This window comes from Tribolium castaneum, chromosome 4 (genome assembly GCF_031307605.1).
Source record: "Tribolium castaneum strain GA2 chromosome 4, icTriCast1.1, whole genome shotgun sequence".
Taxonomy (NCBI): Eukaryota; Metazoa; Arthropoda; class Insecta; order Coleoptera; family Tenebrionidae; genus Tribolium; species Tribolium castaneum.
Window position 1 is genome coordinate 3465016 of NC_087397.1, and position 19150 is coordinate 3484165.

At 36.7% G+C, this 19150-nt stretch overlaps 1 protein-coding gene across 6 annotated transcripts in view; it reads left to right on the forward strand.

Moving 5' to 3' along the window:
• The first annotated feature begins 2069 nt into the window (after nucleotides 1-2069).
• LOC661711 (uncharacterized) overlaps nucleotides 2070-19150 on the forward strand; it is a 130043-nt gene continuing 112962 nt past the window's right edge. For 5 of the 6 annotated variants that reach the window (XM_015985285.2, XM_015985286.2, XM_015985287.2 and 2 more), the window contains exon 1: nucleotides 2070-2594. In XM_015985285.2, the coding sequence (XP_015840771.1) occupies nucleotides 2127-2594 (468 nt within the window). In that variant the 5' untranslated portion in view covers nucleotides 2070-2126. The remainder of the gene's footprint in view (nucleotides 2595-19150) is intronic. The other variant, XM_008203363.3, reaches the window with a different exon arrangement.

A 19150-nucleotide genomic window follows, 5' to 3' on the forward strand; every position in this document is an offset into this window, starting at 1 on the left:
CCCAACATGAGACTATTCAAAAGAATTGCATTAAATATGTAATTGGTAAAAGGTAACAGAGAACAGACCTGTTGTTCAGCCAGTGTTAACATTGTATAAAAAATACTAGCCAATAGCATGGATTTATTATTCATGAAATGGAATTTATTTGAACTGGTGGTTTTTCTCCCACAAGTTTTATCTTTATTTTTAATACGTGCTAAATACAGATCTCGCTCGTCCCAATTTTGCATCCCGTTGTGAATAAAACCGACTCATCGTCATTGAAAATATGTAATCAATCAGACCAAGTGATTAAAAATTCATGGTTCTATCAAAGGGGAGTGATAATTTGTAGCTGCAATATGACTATCACAGGGTTGCAAACCAAACCGGTAATGAAACTCATAATCAAAAAGCATGTTGGTAATTTTTTCCCTGGAGAATTGTCATGTCCGATACCTCCATGTCATTGTTATCGTGTCGGTCTCATTTAGACCTAACAAGTTTGGAATTTTACTATTTTGCCATGTACGCATCCAAATGTAACTTGCATTCGTTAAAACTTTACCAATTGCGTTTAGTTTTGTATGCTGATTAGAGCCAAGCCAGCACATGTCAGGAACGAAAATTAAAAAGTTGCGTAGTTTGAACGAATTTATACAATATCTGGATTTTTAATCACACGCTGCACCGCCAGACAAAGCGTTCGCCTTCTTTTTATGATACACAAATATTAGTGGCTGCAGAAAACGAAGTTAGGATTTAATTTCTGCAGAAAATAATTATCCAAAAACGTGTAATAGGACCTCATTTATTTCGTCTAGCGTTTACTGCTCTCACCTAACGTTAAGCGTTTTAATGTTTTCTTAATATACCTGTTGCCACACAAATTGACATATCGGGGTTTCAAGATATAGAATATTGCTTTTGTTTCTCTTATTGTTTTATTTGAGAATTAAAAAAAATAACAAACTAAAGAAAATCGATTAAGTTCCCAAACACATAAATAAATATAAATTTGTACACGTCGTATAATGTACACGTTTAAGTTAGTATATTTTTTGTAAAATATTATAAAAAGACAGAAATTAGGAATATCTACACTGACGGTTGAAAAGAATAATACTCTTAAAACCGCAGCTACAAATCTTCATATCATCGATATTATACAGTTAATATGTAACTTTGCTGAATTTTGTCATAAATCTCTTAAAAAAAATTAAACAATAAAGATACGTATGTATATCTATTGTTAAATTTGAGGCGTTTCTCAAGCATTTTTGCACAAAAACTACTAAATGAAGTTCGCTATTGTACTATTTTTTAACTTTTTCAAAGTTTTATTGCATTTTTTGGCTAGAAACTGCTCTACTTCGCGAAATTAAAAATAGAAAAAACACCACCTTGAGTGAAAAAAGACAATAATTAAAACAATCGTTTGAAATTATTTTTATTTCTTTTGCGTTTTCCTGTTTTGCAGTTTAAATTTAGAATAAAACTAAAAGACAAATACTAGTACTTAAAAAAAATGTTCGTCAGGATATATTTTTTGACGAACCGCAACATTTAGAATTGCCTTTATATACACAGGTAATAGTTAACATGTGCTCTTTCTGTTCTGGCTGTTTTCAACATGCACCTATCGAATTTCGGCGATTCTTGAACACACAGTTCATAGACACGTTCGCCTAGGACTTACTACTTAGGTAGCTTTTAATTTAATAACTTGCGTTTAATTTGTTTCCTTTAACTTTAAAACACGATAATCCATCATAATGATGTGTGAATTAACGTTTAAGATGTGTCTCATGTCGCAAGGTATTCGTAAATTCCTTGCAGGAAGAAGAATGTTGGATGTAGGTACAGTGTTATTAAATAATAATAATTAGGAAATTCTTGCAGCGTTCTGTGCCATTACACGTCCAGTAGATCCGTGCATAAATCATTCGGCTTATCCAAACAGTGTTGCAATTTGTAATTAATAGTATTTTTCCGGAATTAGGAATTCGCCTGCGGTCGGTGTGCGTTGAAGATGGAGTTCTTCGTGCGGGTCCGCGTCCGTCATGCGCGCTGCCTCCACGACCGGAGGATCGGTCTCGTTCCTCAGATCGTGCTTTGGTCGCGCGTGAGGTGCTTGTGTGGCGATGGCCGGCAACATCGTGGCCGAATGGCTGCGATCCCTGCACCTGGGGCAGTACTCCGAGAGCTTCATCGACAACGGCTACGACGACCTGGAGATCTGCAAGCAGGTGGGCGACCCCGACCTGGACGCCATCGGCGTCTTCAACCCCGTGCACCGGAGCCGGCTGCTGCAGTCGGTGCGGACGCTGCGCGAGGAGGGCGCCGCCTCCGTCTACTTCACGCTGGAGGAGAGTGCGGCCGTGCACGAGGAGTGTTTGTGTGACAATGTGAGTGCGAGGTCCTCGCGGACGTCCTCCGACAAGGACGCCGCCGCCTCCGACAGCGGCCAGGAGGTGGCCAAGTACCTGGACGAGTACGAGGAGGGCAAGGCCGAGCTGGTCAAGATCCCCAGGATCCAGCTGAAGAAGCTGCTGAGGGAGAAGCTGGCCCACGATGGAATCCGGCTCAGCTGTCAGCCCTATTCGACTCCGGTGAGTTTGCTGGACACGTGACTAGCTTAATTGCTTTTCATGAACATTATTTACACCAGATAAAGCCAATTTAATGGGTGCAAAGCAATTTGTTAACCATTTGCGGGACGCCCTCTCCGCTATTAGCTCACTAAGAATTGCCTCCAAACCACCTGGATGTGAATTGTGGAAAATTGATTCCGTTTTCGTCGTTTTTCACTGTGGGCTGAAATTGTTGCCAGTTTTGTTTCTCGTTTTTGGGTACCTTGTTATTCACACACTTGATGGAATACCACACCACGTGCGTGTTTCAAATTGACAAGACTCCGTTCATAACAGAAATAAAGAACTCCTACGTCTGTAATATGCATAATTACAATATACAGATCATTACATTATTCTTATTTACCCCTCATCATTACCAATACTCACACCACAATAAATTTTCCTTAAAAAAAATACGGGACCAAATCTCTTTAGTTGATTTTTTTGTTGACCATTGACGAATTTTTTTTTTCACAATTTCCATGTTATGGCTCATTGTAGGAGTAAATGAGTCGCTTGGAAGGCGACTTTGACCATTTTGTTAGGCGCTAGTAAGTCAATAAGCAAATGATGAGCTTTTTAATAAAAAAAAAGTATTTTGTGTCATAGAAACGCGAGGTGTGAATTAATATTGCATGGATAAATGATTGTTTGTGGTCGTCAGACATACGATTCTGGGGCTTAATTGTGATGGGAACACCGGACGAGCAAAATCAGAATTTAATTCTTCCTCAATCGGTTTGACATTTTGACGGGCTTAACTCTATTTAGCATTGGATAAACTTCAGACAAGTAGATTTGGGTAGTAATTACGTTATTGTGTTCAGTTTTGTGCATCAATTTCAATTTGTTTGATTTTTATGAACGATGTTTACTCGTTTGGAGACAGATTTGCAAACACTGTATTTGCAATAAATGGTTAAATACGTAGCAATGTTTGTAGATAAAAAACCTTTTAAATTCAAACAACTTCATTCTAAAAGCTCCTGTATAAAACCTGATACTTATCTACGAGCGTATGACAACTAGCTTAAAATGCCAATGACAATTTTTTCCATCTGACGCGTCGTGTGAATAGTTCTGGTTCGGGGAGGAAAAAAACAGTAAAATGCGATTGATATAAGTTATGGATAGTTTAAAATTCCTGTTACTTCTATCTATGATTAAAATAAAGATTGAATAAATTGCTGGGAAGGTTCCGTTCGCTCGAGAGCGCTGAATGTTTTATCGGTTTTCTTAATGTGGTCATTCCAATATTTCGCTGGTAATTGTCAGATGTCAAGTGTTAAAAATCAATTAACGTAACTCATAGTTTCCTCCAGTCGCCAGTCTTGTTTTGCGACTCAAAATACCTGGTGCCTATTGTCTGTGTCCAAGCTTTGGGGCTTCCTGTTTTTTGTGCCCCTTATTTCCATTCTCTTATTACCGTGATAATACGGGCGTTTTTGTTGCTTTCGGGGCCCCCAGTCTAATCACAGAGCAGTTAATATTTCGTTTTGGTGTAAAAAGTTGTCGCAGGCTGCTGGAGCTCACCAGCGGTTGAACAAGTTATGTGTTAATGCATACCGAAGAAGCTGTACTTGTTCGTAAACAGATAACCCGCCGCAGATAGCCTTTCCCAACGCGGCAAATAATTAATGTGACCCTGCCATCAGGATTAGTCATAATCCTTAAATTACTGATGCTGGACGCCGGACTGTAATTATTAAAATGGAAATTATTTGGCTTGTTCCGGCTGAAAGTGTTTCGGTTTTAATATTGCACTCATTGGACAATGTGGTGCATCGCTTTGTCTAAGTGGGATTACCCAGGTAACCGGGAAATAATTACCGACTCGTTAATTAATGGAAAGATCGCGTTCGCACGGAACTGAAGCAGTTACTGCACCAGCTTCGAAAAAACAGACACCAACGGTCATATTCGCATTTCTAATTATCGCCGTCTTGGCAAAATAAACAAGAGATTAAAATTGAAATGGCAGGTGATTGATGTTAATTAGTACCTACTTGCAAATTTTTGAGCTTTTATGGCGAGGAATTAATAAATAGCAGCTTTTTACAAAATTGCTTGCAGCTGTTGTTGGTAATGACCAACTGTGAATTTTATTTTATTACTTATCGTCACATGTATTGCCGTAAAAATTATGTATTTTCTGTGTAGATTGGCGGTGTTTTTGTGAGGTTGTAAAACAAGAATAAAATTTGTGCAGTTAACACTGACAAACTATTCACATCCTGGATGGGGCATGAATTAGGACATTAATGAAAAATATTGAAAATAAGAGTAAATATTTATTTGGCTTAACGAGTAGTAGAAGGTTATCCTTTTTCGGAAAACTACTTAACGTTTCATTTTTTCGGTACAAATTGAATATGACTTGTGGTGGTTTTTCAAGGATTATTTTTTACGATCAACGAAACCGACAAAGGGATTTATGATTGCAAAACTGGCAATTACTTTTTCATGATTTATGAAGTACTCGGGTTTCAAAAATTATCTCTGGCGGCATTCTTCACTCACCAATTCATAGTTGTCTGTGTTCATTTTTTTAATCATTTTTTCTTTTCTTGTAAATTGTAAGCAGAATTTACACCATATCGAGACTAGAAAGTAAAACCCGATTTTTACTGTGAACAAATCTATACTTTGTATGAGCTTTTATTTATTATCGTATAAATCGATTTATGATCCTTTTTAAACTCTTGCGGGCTTAACATACACATTGTTTCCATTTGTATTTAATTGCTCTCAATAAACATCAATATAAAATAGCTTTCAAAGGCAAGTGAATCGATCGCTGTACCTGCATTAAGAACTTATGATCGGCAGCTGTATTCGTCTAAAAAGGGGAAATTGCACAATGACGTGTGTGAGGCGGAGATAATATTTGCTCACTCAAAGCAAATACTTCAATCAAAAGTTTCGATACAAACACATAATACTGCACCGGATTTGGGAAAAAATGTTTGGAAACGATAAAAATAGAGGCCTGGTTATTAATTTTGTGTTTCGATTTACAAGCAACAAAAATACAAAAATTTTTATTTCCTGTCATTAATGGTTCTCTGGATATTGTCAAGGTTTCCAATCTCATTACATTTTTTCAGTTGGAATTATTGAAGCGGATAAGATTCGTATCGTTTTGTCGGAGATTTTTGTGCAAGCCAGTGTTGAAATTTTCCACTATCTTACGTTCCATTGATTTTGACATGTTAATTAAAATTAAACTAGTTTGCATAAATAATGCTGTGTTTAAACTGAGTCGTTGCTCTATCAACCACCCTAAATATTTTACGTGATTACGTGTGGATCCAATTTCCAATTCATCACGGAATTGCGAAGGGACTCACACACACGCGGCATTTTACTTAGCAATTGTTGCTGTTTAAAATTATTGATCTGGCAAATTATGCAAACCCTAGTGGACGTTCCAATGTTTTATTCACACCCTATGACTATTCAGGTTTGCTAAGGGTGGTCCCAAAGCCGTTAAGGGTGATGTAAGGACGCCTGAAACTCGTTGGGCGGTATCGATTTTTCCTTCCGAAAAGTTTGCTTCAATAGGCTTATGTTTAAAACCACAAGTTTGGCTATCGGCAGACTGGCAGTTTGCACGTTCGAAAAATTTAGAAGAACTAGTTATTATTCTGCTTTTCTGTGGACATTATCCGCTTATAGTCGGAGCCTCCCTGTGGTATTTTCTCACCGAGAAGTTATCACTTGAGCGCAATAAAATGCTAATTTAGTGCGTCATTATCAGCGAACACAACACGTCGAATTAAAACCATTGCGAGGTTTGAATCGCTTTCTGATGACTCGATGATAAAATTCAAAGAATATGTAGAGATAAATTCTTCCCAGTGCAAGCATCCAAGAAATACGGAACAAAGAGGCGAACGTTTGGCGATTTCTTTGTCAAATATGCGCGGCGCAAACAGTGTTTTTATTGCAGCCTAATTAAAGGCTGTCGATAATAAAACTGCCAGGTATATTACGGGCACTTGACTGGAACCGAAACCATAATAAATTCACGGCATGATATTGCAGTATAATTATTCGAGTTCATTTAATTCGAGCAAATGCTATAATTTTATAGCTTATTAATACTAGCCGAAGCAAAGAGGTGGTGCCTACATGCGGTATAATCGTTTATCCAACCCGGCATTATCCCATTATGGGTAACAAATACGTCTAAGAACAATAAGGCTTCAATTATGTAGAAATACATTTCACTCGTTGCCTACACATGATCAATAGGACGAGCATTTCTCTAGCACTCCACAAATCCATCTTCGGTTACCGGCATCTGGACCCATCTTTGATGGCTCTTTAATCGAATTTGACTAGAGCAGATTATGTTCGTTGACTGTTTGCCTGAAATTTTCCACCCGATTGCCTGTATCGAATATCCACACTGCACTTTTCGGCAGACGAACGAAAATCTTTATGAATTTCAAGTAAAGTTAGTTTGTGACCCAGTAAAAACCGGCCGAGCTGCCGCTACATTCCGTCGATCAACGGCCATCGTTCTCTTTGTTTGACAGATGCCTCAGGATATGGACCCTCGACGGTAGTGGCTGCCTGACTGACTGCACCTGATTTCCTCTGGACGAGAGAACGTCTCATGGTGTTATTTATGCTCGCTTTAAATAACTCGAATTGTTCACCTCTTAGCTGGGCTATGAATGGACACATTAGCCGCGTTTTATCTTTGATAACGTATTTGACGAAGTGACGTGGATGACTTAATGTATCTTGGAGAGTTTCGCTGTTTTAATAGCAATCTGCTATCAGCTTGTGGCAACACTTGTGAAAGAGGAAATATAGAAACAAATAAGCAATCAATTATCTGATACGAGACGAGTCGTATTTCGTGTGCTTTTCACAGGCGTAGTATTACAGTCGTTCTGTAAAATATTACAGGAACTCTAAACTCAAAGATGGTTATCAGCGCTTGTGTTGAATAATAAATAAGAATTTTATAATTCATTAACTTATTTTGATGTTTATTCCGTGTTTTTAAATTTTGTTATCGGTTCGTGAAAACTGTGCCGAAGTAACTTTAATTGTTTGGAATTACAATCTTTGTGTTGGAGGATTTCCGTTAATAAAATTAAACCTGTAATTAGATAAATTTCCTGTGTCAGCAAGAAAGTTTATTGAAATAAACATGCACCTCTGGAGAATATTACGAGAAGAAATATTTCCAACATTTTAATAGCTTTTGAAGTTAATAAAAGCTTGTTAATATTATGCTTATGATCAGATTTATTCATGTAAAGTTGTAAAACGCTAATAAAACAACCGTTTCGAAGTAAGAATTATTGTCTCCCCTGTCAGTCCGTTTCTTTCGTCTTGCTCCAGAATTTTGCTTTCGCGTCCTGTTTTTTTACTTTGTTGCATGTTCGTATGAACATTCGGGAAATCTCAAGGTTTTATTTAAAAATAAAGTTAATAATAATAATAATAATAATAATAATAATAATAATAATAATAATAATAATAATAATAATAATAATAATAATAATAATAATAATAATAAAATGCCTTTGATTATGTTTATCAACCAAACGAGGTTTCGACTGTAAAAAATGGTGAATCGACAGTCCTAAGTTAAGGTTCTATCGAATTTTTCGTTTTCTCAAAATTTTTTCAGAATTTGGTGTTTTTTTTTCTCAAGTGTTATCCCGTATTTCTCTAGTTTACGTTTAATTTTTTTTTCTCACAATTTCTTCAAAATTCAGTTTTTATTTTTTTTTCAAGTGTTATCCTGCTTAGCAATTTTCCTGATTTTTGCAGGAAACAGAGCTTTGTTGAAAAGGCCTTTAACTGTAAAAACATGATGAGCCGACAATCGTTAGTTAGGGTCTTAATGAATTTTTTGTTTTCTCAAAATTTCTTCAAAATTATTTATCTTTTTTTGAAGTGTTATCCCGCGTAACGATTTTCCTGATTTTTGCAGGAATCAAATCTTGTCAGTAGGACTATCGACTGTAAAAAAATAATGAACCGACTGTTCCTAGTTAGGCCTTGACGAATTTTTATTCAAAATTACTTCAGAATTTTTTTTCTTCCCAAGTTTTTTTTTTCTATAGCGATTGTCCTGCTATACCAGTTACTACTAATTAAAATTAATTAGCAAAGAGAGTAGCTATTTTTAACTCTCTTAAAAAGGCCATAGTGGGGAAATGGAAGTAGTAGGTGTAGGAAATTTTCCTTCACCCAGTGATTATTTGTCCATATTTCATGAATCCATGGTTTCTGATCATGGTGTCTGTAGCATGATAATCGCCTGCACCGTCCAGCAACATTCCGTGCATCGGCGGATCAATCAGCTCGGAGATATCGCATTAACATTTCTCGACTATCCGGTTTGTGCCCGGAGCCGGCTCGGCCATAGAGGCTGCTCCTGCTGCTCCTGCTTGCATGAGATAATCTTCGTGATTGATTTCGGCTTAATGGGAGGCGCTACGCAAATCCCATTTCGTGGCCGGATTTTTTATTTACCTGCCGCAAATTTTATCCTAATCCTGTTGCCAATCATCCTGAGCGCAAAATCAAGTCAATTGCTAGAAACTGTAACGTTGTATTTTGAATCCCGTTTTATCAGTGCGGTCGCAAAATTCGCTCGCTTTTTGTGCATTGTGTGAATGGGCATTAATTTTACGAGAAGTTTAAAAGGGAGCAGACCTCTGGCGCTTTGTGGCCGGTTGATGTGGGTCGGCAGCTTACTTGTCTGCTAAATGGTGGGCTAAGATAATATTTTTTATGATCACATGCGAGCTGTGGTCGAGAGTCAGCTCTCAAACTTTCCTAATTTCACTTTTGTGTTTTTATTTTTTAGGCATGCAAATGTTGAATACGTATTTTTTCTTCAGTAATTTTTTTGAAGCGTGTTTCGGTGCTACTATTGATTCGCGGGAATTCGTGCGAGTTTTTAGGAAGCAACAGCCTCCGTTGGAGTAACACTCCACTTTATTGCCCATGTCCCTTTTGAATTTAGGAGCGACGTTTAGATGTAACTTATCATTTTATGGAAGAGATGTGAGCGGTAATGGCGGTGTTGGATGATATCTGTCCAGCTGTAAAGATTCCGTTTTTCGTATTTTTTCCGAGTAATGGTGTCATAATCTCGCAAATACATCATTTCGGTAAACAAGTTTGTCAGCAAGCGTGATAATGTTGAAAGCGTTTGTTTAACACCGATGAACAATGAACCAAATTTCTGTAATTAGCCGAAGAATCAGTCATTCTATGTTCTACAAAAATTTAATTGTGTTTCGTGAACGTGCCATCATTGTTCTTTGAAAGCCATCAATGCATTAATTCACACGTGCGTCGCACCTGTTCATACATATGTAAATTGGGGCCTTTCAGAAAAAATTGTCATTGTTGTCTGAATATAAATTTCGGGAATTGTTCTCTCCCCCATGAAGTGTTAATTTTAATTTTGTTTAATTGTGATTACACGTAAAGAGGATGCTCGACCTTTTTTCCTCCGCTACCTTCATGCTATAATATGGAGGAATTTCGGATAATGACGGCCATTATTTTTAATTACGGGTGTGCTTGAAATTTATTTTTATCTCTTGCCCCTTATGGTTCAATCAGTTCATTTGAATCTTCTACTGATACCGATGCTAATTTTTATTACAAGTCCCTGCACATAAAGGGCGAGTGACAAATTAGTTATCGGGTCTCAAGTCGTCTAATAATTAAAGTTAGTTCTCATGGGAATCCTTGTTCAGACGGGTTAATGCAATTTCATTATGTGCTGTATACACATATAAGATAATCTAGTCGTAGTTGTGAACTAAGGTATGCTCCACTTATATCGACTTCGATGTGGTGTGGCATGCGGATTTAGAACTCTAATTGCGCTCTGGGACTGCATTCATTAAACATTTTGTTTGCTCAACTAACGGTAATCTCGCGGTAATACCTTCAAAGGTAATGTTAACTATATATTCCCATGATTCTGCGCTTTTATTACATTACCCAAAGCTAATTTACTGATAGAGCAAACTTCTTTTGTCCGTGTGTTTCAAATACTAAACGTATTAACCACAACATTAGCTAGTTACATTTGTATGGTATTATAAGGAGATTATCATCGTCAGCAGGCGGGCTTTCACTTTTATTTCGTATTAAACCCTTCAGTCTGAATCCACCACACAATTTCTTCAAAACTACTAATACAACAAACACTTCATTCTCTTTCCAGGTCGAACAATGCTTCCAACCGGAAAAAATAAACATAAATCAATTACCCCAATTTCCAAACAGTGGTGTCATACGCTGAGTAAATTTTCCTAAAATGCTAATGAAATTAGAGTAAAGATAACAAGTTGCGAAAGGTTTTTTAAACGTTAACAAGAAGCTTTGAGTCAGTGGATCAGAATTTCTAGTTGTCTTGGATTGTATTATTGAAACACAACTTTTCTGATTAAGTTTCGTGCTTCATCTTTTTTGAGCTTATTAAATTGCGCATTTTACAAGTTGTAATTCGCTTATTTTCTTAAACCGTGAAGTCCCAGTTGTGTTGCTCTCACTTTGTTTAAAAAGTTGCTGTGCATTCCGTCAAACTAAAAAGTGTAAGTTTACCGTGAGTACTAGAGTGTGAAAATAATTTGTCACAGATATTTTCCTCAGTTTATTAAAACTACAAGCGGAAATAATGTTTCCTGTAAATTTGTTCACGGTGCTGAAGTGAATATATCAATAAGTTATTATGCGTTAAATTAACTTGGTTTTTTAATCTGTTTGATTGAGTGCTGTTGAAGTTCCAATTATTTGCAGTCATTGAATTATTTTTCTAGCGTTTTTGGGTAAAATTGTTGTTGACAAGTTCCACATGTGGAATTAATTACCGTTAATTAAATTTAATATTCTGTAATAAATGAATAGAGGCCAATATTTTTATTTAATATTTGATAACAGTCCTGGATGAGTCATTTAGGCAGATTGTAAGTAAATAATGTTGTGGAAAATTCTATAACAGTGTTATTAACTCATGTTATTGAATTGTCATTGTAAATATTGGGAATAGAGGCAATTTTAACATAACGCTTCATTCATTGTAAACTTCACATTGTTAAATATCCGACAGACCTGTGCTGTGAAGTTGTACTATTGTCAAGTATTTGATTAATTACTCTCCTATTTATATTGAAATTTTATTTAATATTCGTTTCAGCATATTAAGCGCTTGTGACTGCATTAACGTAATAATAATTACCTTCATCGCACGTTATCAACTTTCGACATTTTCATTGTGATTAATTTTGTTACAGCTATTTTAATAATAACACTGTTAATATTTAAACGCTATCGACAAAACGAGAATGTAAGCACGTCATCAATGCAGGTGCAAGTGGGTTACAATGGTGCAATTCCATGGAAAACTGTACGACGAAGGACAATAACTATTACGTTAATTAAGGAAAAATAGGATGGTCGAGTAATTTTTTTCAAAAGTGACGATTTCTTCGATTTATTTCTTGAGTGTAGCAAATAAAAAATGGATTGTTTCAAATCAGAATTTCGTGTACCAACTGTTCACGTTGAAGGTGCGTTGTTTACCTTTCATCTTGGGTTACATGTTCTAAAACTGTACTTTATGGCGGTAATAGGGTTTTATTTTGATTATATCGCGTTTTACGATTGATCCAAACGGGAGATATTTACAACTTGATGCACATAGAGTGAAGAAACGGCTGCGGTTGATTGAGACGTTATTAGTCGGAGTTCCGACATCACGTTTGGTCGTCACAATCGTGGTAAAAACCGCAGTTTCCTCAATCTCATCATTATCCAAGATGACACCTTGCTTCCTGTGCTCTTGGGTCGTGACGCCGTAACAGATCACCGCCTGACTGTATTTTATCGCCGTCTAACAAACATCTATGTTTTTTCACCCGACCGTAATTACATGTCCTTAATTTATTAATCCATAAAACGGCTGCGAGCTCACACAGAACGGCATTGTCTGTAGACATGCTCGACAAGAGGATGTTATTGTCCAAATTGATTACATAGGTGACGATGGAATTTGGGTACGAAGACTAGGAACCGTCGCAAATTGCGTAATTAAACTCAAAAAAGTAATTTTACGGGCGCACGGTGTGGTCCAAATTTTTTACACAACATTGGCGTTTGAACGTAAAAATCATTGCGCTCGGATCGGTTTATTTTCGGGCCTAATTGATCCATAAAAGGGACTATCAAAGTTAATTGAAACGGGCCAACGAAAACCAATCTCTGAATTATGATTACAGTGATTTTCTTACATTCCGATCTAGAGCGCTCAACATTAATACCAGAAGCACCCTCGGGGATTCACCCGAGAAAATTCGTTACACGCTTTCATTTTTTATGGGTTTTGATTGCGTTGAATTCATGAATATGACGTGCTGCAAATGTCGCTGGTCGTCGGAGTTGTTTGTTATTAGAGAAATAAGAACGGATTGCCATTGTTAATGCTCACGAAGTTGGCTTTGTGCATCTTCCGCCCCATTGGAATTTATGGAAAAACTTTCGAGATCTATCCTCTTGCTTAACAACAAATAAAGGACACTATGCTGAATCTGCAGATAGCATTTTCCGCTTTGAGCCCAGCAGGATTTATAACATTCCGGCGTGTGTGAGTGTTTCAAAACGAGCTTAGATCAGAAATTGCCAAACTAAGATAGTAATCATTAGCAGATCCGAAATTGGCTAGCAGGTGTAAATCATTGCGAACAATTTGAAAGTTCTGACACCGCCAACACACGGTGGCATCGTCACCTGGGGATGAATTTAATGTCGTACAATGATCAGCGCAGTTAGCACTTCTTCGCACGTTCCACCCTTTAATCACGAAGAGAGTTTCAATTACGCGTGCATTAGAATTATTACGCTATTTCGAATTGCGCCTTCTGTTGCTCTTAAATAAACATTTCACGGAAGGGAGGTTGTTTTAATAAGCCCGACGGGTTATCCCCGATGATAACGCACACCAAAGTCATCAAAAAAACCATTAATATTTTGTTTGCCGACTTTATTCATCGATAAGGCAGTAATGAATTTGGCATTCAAATTCCGAGCTCGTTCCCAAAATTCGACCAAGATTTTGATTTTTGTGAGGCATTTAGCAGCAAAGCCCATAAACCCGAAAACAATGGCAGAATTTGGAGGCAGTAAAGCAGCCGCGCCGCTCAAATAAAGGCAGCACAAATAAACTCGGCTCGTAATGATTGCATCTGCTTTGGAAAAAGCGTTGCTTTGTGCTTTCGCCAGCACTCCGGTGTATACGTTACACTTTCCGCATTGACAACAAGATTAGAACATGTCGCTCTCATCAGCCTGACATATAATTACGCGGGGGCGTGCGACCATGGGACCACCCAGATCAGCGCTGGCATTCCAACAAAAGGTCCACTATCACCTCTATTTAAATAACGAGAGAAAAAAGCCCGTTTCACGTCGCGGTCCGGTGGAAGCATGTCAGTCAGCTTCGCATGGCGCTAATTATATGTAAATTGCTTATTAATATACGGAATTAAACACAGCTTTGTCAAATTTCACTCGGGACGATTAGTATTACAAAATACCACAAGACAAACATGCCGTAGGTAGCGTATTAAACGATACAATATTAATTTCACATTTAAGATAATAAGCGCGCTGCACTGTGGTGGTTCTTCCAGCCTTTAATGTAAATTTAATCCGTCACTGGATAATCGCGTTTCACGCCGTTCTCACACAGTTTTTGGTTGTGTACCACCCCAACATCTCACCCTTGGCGTTTTACGGATCAGTTGCATTTAGAAATCAAGATGCGAACCTGCCGCGGGAGTAGGTCAACCCTCGACAAATCGCTCAATAATATATTATTATACGAATTTTTTAAGACGTTATATTGTGGCACGATTTATTTTAGAGCACGACGAAGGAGTGTAATATACTATTTTTTTTGCTTTCTATTTCTGTTTTTGATCACGAAATGTGGGATTCTAGGCTTTCCAGTTTTAAAAAGCTAGTATTTACTGAGCATTTATTATTTATACTGTGCATTTATTATTCTACTTTGCATTTATTATTTTTTCTGTGCATTTATTATTTTACTCTGCACATATTATTTTACTGAGCATTTATTATTTCATTGTGCATTTTTTATTTTTACTTTACATTTATTATTTTTGCTGTGCATTTATTATTTTTACTGTGCATTTATTATTTTACTCTGCACATATTATTTTACTGTGCATTTATTATTTCATTGTGCATTTTTTATTTATACTTGACATTTATTATTTTTGCTGTGCATTTATTATTTTTATTGTGCATTTATTATTTCACTGTGCATTTGTTATTTTTACTGTGCATTTATTATTTCATTATGCATTTTTTATTTTTACTTTACATTTATTATTTTTGCTGTGCATTTATTATTTTTACTGTGCATTTATTATTTCACTGTGCATTTGTTATTTTTACTGTGCATTTAATTTGTACCCAAAAATAATTTCAAAGCTAGTCGTTCAAATTATTGAACGTTTCTGTCGACAAATTTCTAGACGAGCCAAAGTCGTTAATTTTTTGACGGCCGTAAATAGGTAATGTGGGGCCCTGTCTTAGCGGCTTAGGGACCTAATTTCAAAACGAAAGTATTGCCTAGATCCCTATCGTGACGTTAATGTCCGTGTTGATGGCTATTTTGGTGATGAGGTGCTGGTATTTCTCCGTTTTTACGTTTAAACATACGTACATGGGCTTTAGGGCCTGAACAAATTCACCCATGTTCCGTTTAATGAGGTTGATTTTAATCCTTCGTATTACAAATTCTGATCCGAATCTTGTACCCGACAGTTTTAATGTGTTCTTTGTGGTTAGTCGTTCGTTTTTTCATTTGGAGCGAATCCGATGTTATTGATTTTATTCAGATCTGGTGGTTGATGTCGGTGCGGATTCATCCTCGAACACGTCGTTAATAGTCGCTTTTGTGTGACGGCTGACAATTCGTATTATATTAGAGATCTGCTGCATTTGAAGGATTGACAGGTGTAAAAACAGCGCTTCATTCCAAGTTTAATTGCGACCTGATTACATCCGTCAAATGTTATTTACGAAGAGCATAACAACTTTGGGAAAAATCGACGTATTTCAACTGCGGCCAAACAATGAAAATATTATGTGTGAACGTCAGTGCTATCGATTCAGGACGTGGCTGGAGTTAAACGCTCCCAACATCGATATTTTTATAAATAACTAATCAAGGCAGAAACAATAAATTTAGTACTGGAAGAGTTTCACTTTTTCTTGTGGGTAATAAAATTTGGATGGTTCCACCTGTTTTACCATTTTTTGAGGGCAATTATTTATTCGTCAAAGCTCGGAGCGCATATTTGCGTTTAAACTTTTATTTTTAATTAAATTTTTGCCTTGCAGGTGGACAAAAATGCGCGTTAAAGCGAATATTAAATGCAAAAATCGCGATGTAAGCGGTCAAATATCAGTATTTGTTCGGCTACTGTATCCTCTAAAGCTCGAAATTGCGCGTGCTTCTCAAACGCTTTCTAAACGTTCCACAATCCTTTTATTCCATCAAAGCAAATACCGAAATTTATTGCCAAGCATCTGTAACATTCTGAGTAGCGTATCCATAATAAATAGAGGCAATATTTCAAACCGATCATTAGATTATTCCGAATTTGCCAAATAAATATCTCAGACAAATTCGGCCGATTTTTTTAATTCGATAAAACTGGACGTTGTGGGGTATTTCGCTGCAATATCGCTATAGTAGCTTCATGCATCGAACGATGGATTTAATATAAAGTTTCACTTAACCACATGGTTATGTAATAAGCTGTTTTATCTTTCAGTGTAATCAATCGCTCATACATAATCCCATAAGCTGTCAAAACTGATTTATGTACGACTAGCGCACTTTGCATAAAATGTTTATTTTGCTTTTTAATTCCGCTTTAATTTGTAACGTGAAAAATTTAAGAAAAATGTTGGAAAGCTCGCCTCCGTATTTGCATATTCAAAATTGAGTCGAAGCAGGCCGTCCTGCTCGCGAAGTTTATTAAACTTCCAGCCGCTGTTTTTTGGCTTTTCGTGAAATAATGCCGGCTTCAAACGTAATTTATTTGTCGTGTTGAGAGCCTCTGGATAAAGTTCGTATGTTGTCTTAACGAAGTTTTGCGCCACAATCTCGTCTCGTCCATTGTTCTAGCATTTTTATTGAACGATTTCAATTTCCCTGCTCTGAGGAAAATAGAGTAAACGGGCAAATATTTGCAACTTTATTATATCGGTGGCTTTGTGTGCAAATCAAACGGATGAGTCTAATTAGGTGTGTGGATGATCGCGGTTGAAATTTTTAATTGAAAATCTGTTTATCTCCACTCACGTTTGTTTTGGAACGAGTTTTATTTCGCGTTTTGCACGCGATATGTTTATTTTTAGTAATCACTTGACTGTTCTCAACGCTCTAATGCAATTTATATCATATAGGAATATAGTTCGAAAGCCCTGTTAACAATATTGGCTTGACGGATTAATTCGGTTCGAATTTTACGAGTGTAGCGGGATTTATCTCTGCATTTTCAAACAAATGAAGCAGTGGCGGTGCATTATTTTTGGAGGGCTGGTAATGCATTTAGTTCAATTAATATTGCGGCACCGATTTGATTAATAAATATTACAATGCGTGAAGGCAATAGGCCAGCTCTTGCATAAATTTGAATAATTTTCATTCGCATTTAATGCTTTATTGAGTTGAAATAACATAATCTCATCGTAACGCTAGCAATAAAAGTTATTATTATAGTAATTACACTTAGGTGCTTTATATGTAAATTAAAGCAAGCATATGTGCGAAATATTATATAATAACATAATCACCTTGTTTGCAAATATGCATTATTTGCAATTACTACATTAAAAATTCACCATCGAACAAATGAAGCTTTAGATCCACGGACGGATAAGCGTTTGTTGTGGTCTTTCGCGGGAATAAATTTTCATAATGTTGATTCTCCATTTGCGATTCGTCCTCTCAAGAACCACTCCCTGATATGTGCAAGAATGGTTTTTACGATGGTGCACATAACTCGTCCTGCTGCATTAAACTGACAAATAAATATGGTGTATAATCAAGCAGCATAAATTTATAGACTTTAGTTTTAATCTTCCAAGCTCGTCTACTTAATAAAAGTCATCATCTGGCCATGTATGCGGTATCAAATTTAGCCACGATACTTAGACACTCGGAAACTATGTGAATTATCTGCACTGAACGCGTACCTCAACCAGCTGCATATACAGGCTGGCCCGAAATCCTGCAGAGCTACATTCTCGGTTAAAAGATACAAATTATAATAAAACAAGTCAATATTCAAGTTTAAAGTGTTAAATTACTTTATTATAGTTTATTAAATACCTAAGTAGTACGCACTTAGGTAGGTCTTTCTGTTTCTGTGTCTTTTGAGCTGGTGGTGTTTTTGGGCAATCAATTTCTCATCTAGTGCGCGTTTGTAATGTCCCTCTTTTGGTGTTGTTCTCGGAGGCAATTTTCTGGTATAAACGCGTTTCAGAAACCGAATTGTGGCCTTATTTACGACCTCCGTAATAAAGCTTGGCTGCACGATAAATCTTGCTTGCTGGTTATTTATTTACACCGACATTTGATGGACTATTTTCACGGATGCGAATACTGAATACCGCCGAATAGAAAACCGCATCATTACCTCTTTACAGCGCAATCAAAATGTTAAGACCGTCTTTGTAATTTTCACAAGGTTTTTCCGTGTATGTCGGTTCGTAAATCGGAATCACTTTTCACTTCAAAGAAACAATAAACCGTTTCCACATTGGCGCTGGCGCTTAATATGGATCCATTGTGTTTATATTCTATTTACTGCACGAACGACAAATGGATTTTCTTTTACGCTCTTGTTATCAGCAGCTCGATTGATGACACTTCGGTTTATTGACGATGGAAAGTTATAATGGATTTTGCTTCAACATTTCTTTTATTTAAATCTACAACTTCCTAACTTTCTCATTGGACAGTTAACGAACTTTAAAGACCGGTATACTTTACACTCTTTGCAGTTTTACTACAATGCTTTTCTCAATTACTGCAGAAAGTTAAGTTGTGGCCGGACGGTGCTTTAGAGACCCGGTTTGTTACGAGCCGTTGCCCTCCTTTATACATCGTCTTTATTTTTCCGCCCAGTTTTCTAAGGACACCACTATTGGCGTTCTGCATGTTTAACTCTCTTCCCAAGTGGTTATTAAATTAATTAGTCCGGCCTATGTATTTTCAATTACTTAAATTGCACTCTTGCTTCTTCCTTTCTCATCCGACAAACGATTACATAATTCCATCTTGGTGTAATTACGTTTGTTAATAATTTCCAGTTCAGAACAAAAGATTGTTACGTCCGACCTTGATATTAAAGCATCATCAGCTTTTTTCAGACAGAACTGAGCTGTTAATTATGGAATAAATGTTGGGCGATTATAATTGGAATGTCTTC